The sequence below is a fragment of the Aulonocara stuartgranti genome (assembly GCF_965226115.1).
Source record: "Aulonocara stuartgranti genome assembly, chromosome: 4".
Lineage (NCBI taxonomy): Eukaryota > Metazoa > Chordata > Actinopteri > Cichliformes > Cichlidae > Aulonocara > Aulonocara stuartgranti.
Window position 1 is genome coordinate 30,777,523 of NC_138942.1, and position 12,473 is coordinate 30,789,995.

Genomic DNA, 12,473 nt, shown 5'->3' on the forward strand with positions numbered 1-12,473 from the left:
CGAGTTGAGAGGAGTTTCTTGTGTATAACTGGATGTTTAGACTCTTTTTCTCCATGGACCCTTTGATCACTGCTTCCCTCATTTTGCAGTGTGTTGTTGCTGACTTCACTGGAAATAAAACTGAACTTTGAGATTCCAAGTCCAGCATTTGAGTCCAGCTGGCCTATATTGGCTATGATAAAAACACAATTATAGGCTTAGCTTAGTACAAAGTTAATATGAAGCACAGTCTGGGTGTCCTTTTTTAGGATCATATATGTCAACATTTATAGAACAACTGTTGTTAAGTCATTTGCTGTAGACAGAAAAAAATCAAGCAACAAAATGTCTGAGAATCTATATTTATTACCGATGCTCATCATGGAAATAGAAATACAGAAATCAAAGAGATTCTTCAGGAATGGTGATGCTATTTTTCAAACGTGTACACCCACTTCTTGTTTTTAAAGTCATTAAGATATATGCTGTATAATCATTGAAGTTTGGAGCCATATCTCATTTCTGTATATTTAGTAGAATAATGAGAACTAGTTGGGGTGAGAGATGCAAATATAAATGAAAGTAGAACATATACAATTTGAACTAGATTTAAGGTTAATATTTGGTATGACCATGTGTATTTATTGATCTAGAGCCTGAACTTTTTTAGGCAAGCTTTATTGTAATTTTTTTAAGTTGCTTCTCCAGAACTATTGGATTTCTTCTTTGTACGTTGGCTACCTTTTGTGCTGTTCTCTGTCAAGCATGATCCTACACTGCTTCATTAATGATGAGAATGATAGTGTTCCATTGTTTGGTTTTCTATTCAGCTACAACTTTACTGCAATAATTATATAATTGTACTGCACTGGCAGTATGTTTGGGATGATTATCATGCTAAGAAATTAACCTGTGCCAACCAGCCATTCCCTAGATGGCATTGCATGGTGTATCAAAATCTGATGGCACTTTTCGACATTCATAATATGATTACACTTTACAAGATTCCCAACACTACTATTTAAATGCAGCCTCAAACCAGCTTTATCTGTTTATCTGCCTTAAGAATGGCTTCTTGACATCATCCCTTCCAGGTCCTGGTTCATTCTTTGCTGGATTGTTTTCCCTGTTTCTTAAGGACATGACATGCACATACTTGTCATTTGCTGTAAATAGCAGATGTAGCACATAATGCTGTAGATGTGCCAGCACAGTTTGACAGCAACAGAGCTGTGAGGTAGATGGATATATATAGAAAGAAAATGTTTATATTAGGAGAAAAACAATACTTTTGCCTTAGCAAGACTTGCTTCAAGTAACCACTGCATGTCTGTGTTTGCAGTAGCAAAATGTATATTTTAAGCTGATGGAGTGATTGATATCAATGAATTCTGAATGTTGTATATTATTGTTTTTATGAATTATTGGCAATTCTGTAAGTTTTGATAAATTTTTCTACATTACACTGCATTTAATCATTAGTTATTATTAATCTCTGGCTTTCTTACACAGTGTGGTTTTGTTCTGTCTTCTTCCCCTCACCCCCAACTGTTGTGGCAGATGGCTGCACCTCCCTGAGCCTTGTTCTGCCAGAGGTTTCTTCCTGTTAAAATAGAGTTTTCCCTTCCCATTCTCGTCAAGTACTTGCTCTTAATGTTTTGTTTGATTAGTGGAGTCTTTTTGTAGGGTTCTAAAAACACCATCTACAAAATCTGTGGACAATAAATGCTGACATTTCTTTTTGGTAAAAAAGAAATGTCAGCATTTACTGAAATGTGTGTGTGGGTGTTTGTGTGTGCCATGTTTCCAGCTTAAAAGAAGACCCATGCTGCTACACAAGCTTAGACACTTGTATTCGGTGGGGAAATTCCACTACGGGCTGCAACAGTAATTGGATGCAGCTTGACAGTCAGGGCGACTTCGCCTCAGTCTCCTGCCCGCTTATAAGCGGTGAAACACGATTCTTGTTTGAAGCGACGGTGAAATATGAAAATATGGCAAAAACATTTAATGAAGCCTGCAGATTATTTAATAATATATAAGAAAATTACGTCAGAACTTCCGAGCGCTTTGGGCGTGGCATGCCCGAAACTGTCATTGGCTGCCCTTTGCATGCCTCTCCCTCTAAAACCCTTCGCTATAGAGCACACTGAAGGTTTGTGTACAGTTAACAATATGTATCAACTGTGTAATGGACCGTCCTCGGCCCTCATCGTAGCCACCTCGGAAATCAAATCACCGGTGTTCTCTAGCAATCCATCTTCAATATCCGTTACGATAACGTCTCTAGATTGTGCATAAAGATGACGAGCCGGTATCAATGGCAGGAGAGAGCTACAGCGTCCCGTGCCGTCAGGTGAGATCATGGCAGGATTAACGAGTTAAAGATCCCTGGAGAAAAATGTTTGGTGGACCCTAGGCAATTTGTTTAGACTACCAATCTCTTTCTCTTTCTGATTACAGCAACCTGGCGTTTTCATTCAGATCCATCGAAAGTTTCAGGTCACATATCTCTGCGACTGTGAAGTGATGAAGGCAACCTCCGGAGCAGCTTGCAGTCAATTTCACAAGAATTTTAAAGTTAACTACAATGTTTTCATACTGAACTGGTTGATCAGAAATGTCAGTTTTCATAAAAGTTGGACATTCCTTTTTTGTTTTGTCCCCTTTTTAAGCTATTCTCTGTCATGCCTGTTTCATCCATCTTGGAGGTTTTGTGTGTGTGTTTCTAAATTTACATATATGTATACATAGGCCTATAGATACACACACACACACACACACACACACGCACACACACACACACACGAACACACACACACACGCACACACACACACGCACACACGCACACACACACACACACACCAACAGTTTTTTTTTGGATGAGCTATTGCCGGATGAGCTATGGGATATTTACCTTTTTATTATATTTTTATTTTATTTTTTGCAGTATACCATCAAAAGCGATCTCATGGCGCCCTCATCTGCACACATCACTCGCGAGGCAAACCGGCAGCGCAGGTAGTCGCACAACACATTCCTCGTCATGCATTGTTCTCACGTTTGCCGCGGGTCCGCTTCTGGACTGTAGTCTGGACTGTAGTCGGCTCCAGGAGTGTGACTTGGGCATCTAAAACTACAACCAGAGAGGTCCTCCTTCACTACAAACGCAGACCTTGACTTCCAGTGAGAATGAATGACTGCTACATACGACGGCTGCTTAATTACATAAGAGAAGAGGAAGAGGGACGAGGAGTGGAGAACGGATATAACATAAAGAAATAACATGTCATTCTGTTCTGGTCGAATTTAGCCGTAGAAAAAGCAGTATCACTGGATGGGACAGCCTGGTGGAGGGACAGCGGCCCACAAGAACACGGTATGGAAGAGTGAACCTGTAGGATCGAGAGAAATTAGAAAATGAGAAAAGTGGGGGAAAAAGGAAAGAAAAGATTTAGATAATGAATAGACGTAGCAGAAGAAGGGCTGGGATAAATTAATTCAGAGAGAGGAGGGCACTCGGGAAGGTGTGCTAAATAGAAACAAACACGGTGTAGCTAAGGGATCTCTGGCGCGTAAAATGTGCTTAATCAGAAAAAACTGTAATGTATAACTGGAGTAAACATTCATTTTTGTTTTCCATATCATATTTTTTTCTGATGAATTTGAATAAATATAAACAGACAAGAAATTAAGATAAAAATGGGCAACTGTGTATCCTTGTATCACTGTATTTATTATCGGACCAAACCCTTTATAGGCATAGTCGAAACAAGGTAAGAAACTAAATAATACATTATTATCATTATTCATACTACTTTAGTTTTAGAAACAGTAGTACTAGTAGCGGTTGTAATACAGTACATGGGGAAAACAAAATCAAAAAGTTAAAATCTAATATATTTACTTTGTATGACATTTGACGACAATAATTAAAGTCTTCTGTAATAGAGTACAGTGTTATTTTAACAAACAGGGAGAATAAACTCTGGGAAGAACTTTGAGTTAATACTACTACTAACTCAGCACATTATTCAGTGTTCTTATTATGCTTATGCCAAACGCATCAGCCTAAGATACCATCACAATTTAACCGGAATAACAGGATATCATTTTATAGTAACATCAGTTTATCTAATGTTACAGATGTTATTTGGATCGACAGTCGTACTTACCAAAACAACGCTTATCGCAGCATAAGAACTAAATAAAAACTTAAATACAAAATATATGATTGTGTTATTATGGCTGTTAGGATCAGACTTAAGCGAGTTGAGGAAAATTAACGAATATGTGTAGACGGATTCCAAAACGGTTCTCATGTTTCCTCATTTTTCTGATCTCGTCATTTAGGAACGTGTTGGATGCCCGGAAGCGTAACATGTTGACGATTTCACCTAGCGTAAAATATTACGCCTCGGGAGTGAGAACGTGTTGATTATTATTAGGCTACAGGATATCTAAACTGTTTTACAGTCACTGATCGATATCCAGTCAGAGGTATCAGTATAGATCATAAGTATAAATGGCAGAAAACACTTTAGCATTCGCTTTCTGTGGTACCGGCCACCTGGATGCACACTTGTCACAGTGTGTGAAACCTCTGGTTTGAACAGTGATAATTCACAATAATGTCCCCTCCATTCCGCGATTTCTGCAAGACATCTCTTGCTCTTGCTCTCCTGCACCCTCCAAGAAGTACAGTAGATGTGTTAGAAGCTAGAAATGATAATTAATAAATAAATAAAAAAGAATAATTTATTGGTTCCTTGAAAAAGAAGAATATACTTCCTGAATTAGTAAAATTTAAAAACAGTTAACAAGAGACAACAAGAGAGTGCGTTTTGGTTCACAGAGGACTTTTATATTATTATATTATACTTTTTCCCCTTCATTTTACTTGTTATGGACTGGGTCTTACATGGTTATTACTACTCTACCTGCACTCAAAGTGCTATATAAAACATGCCACATTCACCCTTACAAACACTTTTTTTCTATTCATAAGTGCTTCTCTATTTAACATTCAGACACGTGGCATCCAGACTGGAGCAGGCAGAGATCAAATCACCAACCTCGCGAGCTACAATCAGCCGCTCGTTAGATCTGTCGGCATTGCATTGTTGCCTTCCTGGTGGCCAGCTGTATGCGGGAAGTGGGTAATTAAATTATAAAGAAGCAATACATCCATTTCAGGGAGAAAAGTAGTGGGGGAAATAAGTTATAATATGCGTATATTATATAAGTTATTGTATTTTTAAGTTATTCTCTCATAACAACCAGCCAGCCAAGCGACACGGAAGTTAGAGTGTCACCTTTGGCTATTTTTGCAAAACTCTACACACAAATAAGAAAACTTTTCACCCAATCAGCAAAACATTGTAGTTTTCTTGTAAAAGCGAATAACCCTTGCTTAACTCTCCACACCTTTGTAAAAATGGTATTTTCGTATCCAACAGTTAACACAAGCCATCACATTACAGTTTTTTCTGATTGCTTAAGCACATTTTTTGTAACTATTGGCTAATTTTGCAAAACTCTTCACACAAATAAGAAAACCTGTCACCCAATAATCAAAACATTGTAGTTCTCTTGCAAAAGCAAACACAGCTAGATTAACTCTTCACACCTTCGTAAAAATGGTGTTTCCGTATCAAACAGTACACACAAGCCATGCATCATTTACTAAGCACACAATGCGCCAACTGCACACTGATGGTATGAATACAAAACACATCTGGCTTTTGCTTTCTCTGTGCACAAGGTAGGCTATGTCAGTTTGAGCTCATACTTCTGTCATAAATCCATAAGCATAGAGGGATCCAAACTTCAAGTACTGGTGTTTATTCAAACACATAAAAACAAACACAAGTGTTTATTTCCAAGTATAGGATTATTTGCAATCGCCATAATGACTATATGGGTTACTTGGTCTGCAGTGAACATGCTTCCTCTGCCCCCAGCATCTGGTCATCTAGCAATTCTGTAAAGTAACAATTTCAGTATTTTTACATCAATGGTATTGGTGTGTTTCTCATTGGCATATGGCAGTGCTACAAATCTTTGTGCGAAGTGACGGTACTAACCGATTCTCATTTCAAGATGTCCTTATGGTACTTGCTACAGTGTAGCGGCTCGAGTTAGGCTGGACCCGTTGGCCAGCTACCCTCACTGTCATTCCACGGTTGATTACATGGTCCACTATTGTAGCTCTGATGTCATCAGCAATTCTATTTCTTACTCTTCCTACCCTTCCTCTCCCCCCTCCTCATCTTCCTCCCCCCCCTCCTCGTCTTCCTCTTGCTCCTCCTTGTCCTTGTCGTCCTCTTCATCCTATACTTCTTCACCTCCACGTCCTCTTCCTCGGCCTCCTCTACTTCTCACTCTTTCTGCTCCCTCCATTGCACTCCGCACACACAGCTTACCTGTATTATAGTGCTTAGGCTGATTGCAAAGTGAACTAATTATCTAAAAAAGTTTTCACATGTGAAAGTGTGCCAGACAGTTGGCAAATTAGTGTTAATGATAGCCATACATGTGTATACTTTTGCTAGGAGTGTGTTGGAAATTTGGTAATTGAGTGTTGTGCAGTGAATTGTGCCTACAGTTTTGCAAAGTGTGTGTTACAAAATTGCAAACTGAGTGCAAAGCAGTTTTTGTGCTTTTCGTTTTGCAAACTCAGTGAGTGGTTTTGCTATAAGTTTGAATAGTTTTAGAGATTGTGCTACAGGAATCACAGTTAGGGTTTAAGCATTCAGAAAAAACTGTAATAAGCACATAATGCACTAGCTTGCTACAGTGTAGCGGCTCGAGTTAGGCTGAACCCGTTGGCCAGCTTCCCTCAGGGTCATTCCATGGTTGATTACATGGTCCACTATTGTAGCTGTGATGTCATCAGTAATTATATTTCTTACTCTTCTTACCCTTCCTCCTCCCCCTCCTCGTCCTCCTCTTGCTTCTCCTTGTCCTCTTCCTCTAACTTCACCTCCTTGTCCTTGTCGTCCTCTTCGTCCTACTTCTTCACCTCCACGCCCTCTTCCTCAGCCTCCTCTAATTCTCACTCTTCTTGCTCCCTCTATTGTACTCCACATGGACAGCTTACCTGTAGCTCAGCGGTCCCCAACCTTTTTTGCGCCACGGACCGGTTTATGCCCGACAATATTTTCACAGACCGGCCTTTAAGGTGTCGCGGAAAAATACAACAAAATAAAACTAGTACCGGTACCGAAAAAAAGAAGATTTATTGATAACACACATGAAAAGACCCAGGAAGACCGAGTTAAAGATAAAAACGATAACAAAATAACGCTTAAAACCGATAAAAACCCTGAAAACCATACATTTCACACCTGAGCCTCAACTCTCGCGGCCCGGTACCAAACGACTCACGGACCGGTACCGGTCCGAGGCCCGGAGTTGGGGACCGCTGCTGTAGCTTATTTATAGTGCTTAGGCTGATTGCAAAGTGAACTACTTATCTAACACAGTTTTCACATGTGACAGTGTGCCAGACAGTTGGCAAAATAGTGTACATACAGTGGGGCAAAAAAGTATTTAGTCAGCCACCGATTGTGCAAGTTCCCCCACCTAAAATGATGACAGAGGTCAGTAATTTGCACCAGAGGTACACTTCAACTGTGAGAGACAGAATGTGAAAAAAAATCCATGAATCCACATGGTAGGATTTGTAAAGAATTTATTCGTAAATCAGGGTGGAAAAGTATTTGGTCAATAACAAAAATACAACTCAATACTTTGTAACATAACCTTTGTTGGCAATAACAGAGGTCAAACGTTTACTATAGGTCTTTACCAGGTTTGCACACACACAGTAGCTGGTATTTTGGCCCATTCCTCCATGCAGATCTTCTCGAGAGCAGTGATGTTTTGGGGCTGTCGCCGAGCAACACAGACTTTCAACTCCCGCCACAGATTTTCTATGGGGTTGAGGTCTGGAGACTGGCTAGGCCACTCCAGGACTTTCAAATGCTTCTTACGGAGCCACTCCTTTGCTGCCCGGGCGGTGTGTTTTGGATCATTGTCATGTTGGAAGACCCAGCCTCGTTTCATCTTCAAAGTTCTCACTGATGGAAGGAGGTTTTGGCTCAAAATCTCACGATACATGGCCCCATTCATTCTGTCCTTAACACGGATCAGTCGTCCTGTCCCCTTGGCAGAAAAACAGCCCCATAGCATGATGTTTCCACCCCCATGCTTCACAGTAGGTATGGTGTTCTTGGGATGCAACTCAGTATTCTTCGTCCTCCAAACACGACGAGTTGAGTTTATACCAAAAAGTTCTACTTTGGTTTCATCTGACCACATGACATTCTCCCAATCCTCTGCTGTATCATCCATGTGCTCTCTGGCAAACTTCAGACGGGCCTGGACATGCACTGGCTTCAGCAGCGGAACACGTCTGGCACTGCGGGATTTGATTCCCTGCCGTTGTAGTGTGTTACTGATGGTGACCTTTGTTACTTTGGTCCCAGCTCTCTGCAGGTCATTCACCAGGTCCCCCCGTGTGGTTCTGGGATCTTTGCTCACCGTTCTCATGATCATTTTGACCCCACGGGATGAGATCTTGCGTGGAGCCCCAGATCGTGGGAGATTATCAGTGGTCTTGTATGTCTTCCATTTTCTGATGATTGCTCCCACAGTTGATTTTTTCACACCAAGCTGCTTGCCTATTGTAGATTCACTCTTCCCAGTCTGGTGCAGGTCTACAATACTTTTCCTGGTGTCCTTCGAAAGCTCTTTGGTCTTGGCCATGGCGGAGTTTGGAGTCTGACTGTTTGAGGCTGTGGACAGGTGTCTTTTATACAGATGATGAGTTCAAACAGGTGCCATTCATACAGGTAACGAGTGGGGGACAGAAAAGCGTCTTACAGAAGACGTTACAGGTCTGTGAGAGCCAGAGATTTTCCATGTTTGAGGTGACCAAATACTTATTTTCCACCCTAATTTACGAATAAATTCTTTACAAATCCTACCATGTGAATTCATGGATTTTTTTTTCACATTCTGTCTCTCACAGTTGAAGTGTACCTCTGGTGCAAATTACTGACCTCTGTCATCATTTTAAGTGGGGGAACTTGCACAATCAGTGGCTGACTAAATACTTTTTTGCCCCACTGTAATAGCCATAAATGTGTATAGTTTTGCTAGGAGCGTGTTGATCATTTGGAAATTGAGTGTAAAGCAGTGAGTTGTGTTTACAGTTCTGCAAAAAGAGTGCTGTGCAGTGGATTGTGGATAGCCACAATTTTGCAAGGTGTGTGTTACAAAATGGCAAACTGAGTGCAAAGCAGTGTTTGTGCTTTTAGTTTTGCAAACTCAGTGAGTGGTTTTGCTATAAGTATTAATAGTTTTAGAAATTGTGCTATAAGAATCACAGTTAGGGTTTAAGCATTCAGAAAAAACTGTAAACGATGAATGGTATTTCTTTTAAAGTCACTACATGATATTTCCTGCTTTTGAAAGCTGTATTGTAGTAGTATTAATTAAAAAGATTAATGCAACTGACACGTGTCCGATGTGTGTTGCCTTAAAGTCTTCTCCAGATGAGCCCCGATCAAGTCCTGACACCGATCAAGTGGAGCTGGATAACTTGTTTTACCAGTGCTTGACTCAACAGCGTCGCCTAATGGAAATTGACATAAACACCGACCTACCAGCCAGGCGACAATGAAGTTTCAGAACCTGCGAATTCAGGTAGCAGAGCATACCTGGAGCTGCAGTTTTGTTTCAGGTCCAATGGACTGTCGGAGAAGAGGAGCTTGCAAATCTCGGAGCTGAAAAAATAATGAATACAGGGAACATGTGAAGTGTCTTGTTTGTATACATATGTGCACATACATTACACTGACTGATTTTTACCCAAAAGATTTTATTTCCTAATTATATATAATTAGGAAATGAAATCACATCATGCATCACACACACACACACACTGTAACAGTTGCTATTGTAATGCAGTGTATCACCACATGGCGGCGCCTCCTGTCTCACGACTGGTGTCACCCCCTTTTTGTTCTTCTTCGCACTCCTCCGGTAATGGATGCTCCCGTGTGTACGCGGACTAGTGTGCTCTTTAGTAATGTGTGGTAGAGGTAGCACTTTTATTTTGATATTGTAAATAAATGAGTACTTTTTGGAAAGTCAGAAGCTGTTGCTCATTCGCTATCCACCTGCACACCTCCGCGGCTGGCTTCACCTCCACTGCACGTTACAACACACACACACACACACACACACACACACACACACACACACACACACACACACACACACACAGTACTTATTTGGACTCGTATGTGTATTCTGCTGTGTTTGCCTGCATTCAAGGGACATGAATCGCATTGTGTCCCAGCATGCATGCAACCACTCCCCGGTGTAGTGTAGAACTAAAATGCTCTATTGATTTTTTTTTCACAAACTACAGGTAAGTGTGCCTAACTGAACCTGAGGGCTTCTTTTCTTTAGATTTTAGATTGTATTAGTTTTTTTTTTTCTCTCTCTCTCTCTTTTTTGTCTAGTTTACCGTTTTGTTACCTAACACTTAATAGAAAACTCATGGCTCACATGTAAGGTCCTTAAGTTATATATTTAATTTAGATTAGATGAATATATGAAAAATATACTATAATCAGTTATGAAGAACATAAATCCTATATTTAGATACATACAGATTTCTGATCATTGTTTTATTCCTTTTCATTAGCATGGTTTTTTAAGAACAGTTTCTCTAAATCTGTTCTGTTGGTTCCATGGCTGAAGCTTGTACCTTTTCTTTTTTAAAAAAACATGGGACAGTTTTCCAGATATAGTGTGTTATTTTAGAGTGGAAAGTTTAAAGAACGTACACTATTTTTAGATTTTTAATTTTCCAACTAAAGCCCTTTATATGGGAAGTACTATTTTTAACATGCATCATGCATCAGTCTAGTTTGGCTTTATAGTTAAAAAAAATAAAGTAATTTTAGCCTGTCCTTCTAAAGAATTGCGTTAAAGTCACAATTGACTATGTTAAATATAAACACTGTCACATGTTTTACCTGGTTATTGTTCTCATTAGAAACTTTATATATTCGAAGTTAGCTTTTAACAAGCATGTAATGAATCCATTTTATTTAGCTGTTTAAAAAAAAAACAACAACACATATCTCTTTAGGCCTAAACTGACGGTGGTAATACCACACATTAAGACACTTAGTAGATGGTGTTTTTAGTATTATTAAGTCTAATTTGGTTGTATGTCGGTGCGTTGGTGGTTCTTTGTGTCTGGGGGTGGGCGTCCGGGTACACACCGGCTCACTCCTTGGCGGCCGCTTATCGGGGCCTGGAGCCTGGGGCTCGCTCGGGCCACTTCGGAGATGGGGTGCCCCCGGCCTCTCGGCCTGGGGCTCGGTCACTCAGGCACAGCTGGCTGCCGGCGGAGCTCACGGGCGCGTCACTGCAACTCCCCCTGGCTTCTGCTCCGCGGCTGCTGAGTGAGCCCTCATCTGGGACTCTCCTCAGCTCTTACTGGGACAGTGGCGCGGCTGCCCCTCTGTTGGTCTTCCTTGGTCTCTTGTGTTCTGGGGGCCTCTGGATGTCTGGAGTTTTGATCTCCTCCATACCTGCTTCATACCCTGGAGGACGGGGCTGTGGCTCCCCACACTCCCTAGCAGATCGTTACATGGAGAAACCTTTGGAATGCAAGCATGCTGGTCCACACAGGTATGCACACAGGTGTACACACGGGTATTCACAGACGCGGACTACAGCATTCTTGGCTGCTGCCTCAAAGCACATTGTGCGCTGTCTATCTTGCGTGCTGCACAATATCGTTTATTATTTAGTATCTACTGATATCTACTGCTAGCTAGTTTATTGTGATGGTGCCGTTTTTTTTTATTATGTTGCTCTTTGTTGTCTGCTTTCTCTTCTGTTTTTTTTCTCCATACAGGTGACCCAGGTGTTTTTTTTTCTTTCTTCCCCCCCTTCTCACTGTCTCTTCTCCCGTTTGGTTTTCTTTCTCTCCCTCTCTTTCTTTCATTCTTTCTCCCTGTCCTATCCCCCAGTCATGTCTGTCCCGTTTGTAGCAACAGAAAATAAATTCATAATTATAATAAAGGTCAATCAAATGGACCAATATGGCAAGGCCATGATGATCCACTTGGTAAAATAAATCCGCTTGGCATCTTACTTGGCCTTAAGACAACAATTCTGATGGCTAAAGATCCAAACGGGACACACAAATAAATAAAAAAAAAAAAAAAAAAAAAATAATAATAATAATTTGGTTGTATGAGGTCTACATTGACCTTCTGTGTTGTAAGTTTATAACAGTCACACAGCCATTAAGTATTAAATCAGCTTATAAATAATTTATGTTTTTTCTCCCTCTGCTTTGTGTCTTTGAGGCTTGGACCAACACTCATTACATGAGTGGTAAGTATTTTGGTTTTACAATACATTAGTAATTTTCAGTGACATTTATATTAATCAG

At 40.5% G+C, this 12,473-nt stretch overlaps 1 protein-coding gene across 2 annotated transcripts; it reads left to right on the top strand.

Moving 5' to 3' along the window:
* Nucleotides 1-403: 403 nt before the first annotated feature.
* On the top strand, nucleotides 404-10,629 carry LOC309705277 (uncharacterized protein). 2 transcript variants are annotated; one of them, XM_082530985.1, is made up of 6 exons: nucleotides 404-2,335; nucleotides 2,443-2,601; nucleotides 2,931-3,001; nucleotides 3,294-3,359; nucleotides 5,011-5,135; nucleotides 9,534-10,629. In XM_082530985.1, the coding sequence occupies exons 1-6, from the start codon at nucleotides 2,300-2,302 to the stop codon at nucleotides 9,545-9,547; spliced, it is 471 nt and encodes a 156-aa protein (XP_082387111.1). In that variant the 5' UTR covers nucleotides 404-2,299; the 3' UTR covers nucleotides 9,548-10,629. The 2 variants fall into 2 exon arrangements, with proteins under 2 accessions (XP_082387111.1, XP_082387112.1); XM_082530986.1 differs by lacking the exon at nucleotides 5,011-5,135.
* The last annotated feature ends 1,844 nt before the right edge of the window (nucleotides 10,630-12,473 follow it).

Bases quoted from the DNA above. Each gene is read 5' to 3' on its own strand.
- LOC309705277 (XM_082530985.1), top strand. From the start codon at position 2,300: ATGGCAGGAGAGAGCTACAGCGTCCCGTGCCGTCAG. The intron at 2,336-2,442 runs GTGAGATCATGG...TTCTGATTACAG, and splicing joins ACAGCGTCCCGTGCCGTCAG to CAACCTGGCGTTTTCATTCA. The intron at 3,360-5,010 runs GTATGGAAGAGT...TTTAACATTCAG, and splicing joins CAGCGGCCCACAAGAACACG to ACACGTGGCATCCAGACTGG.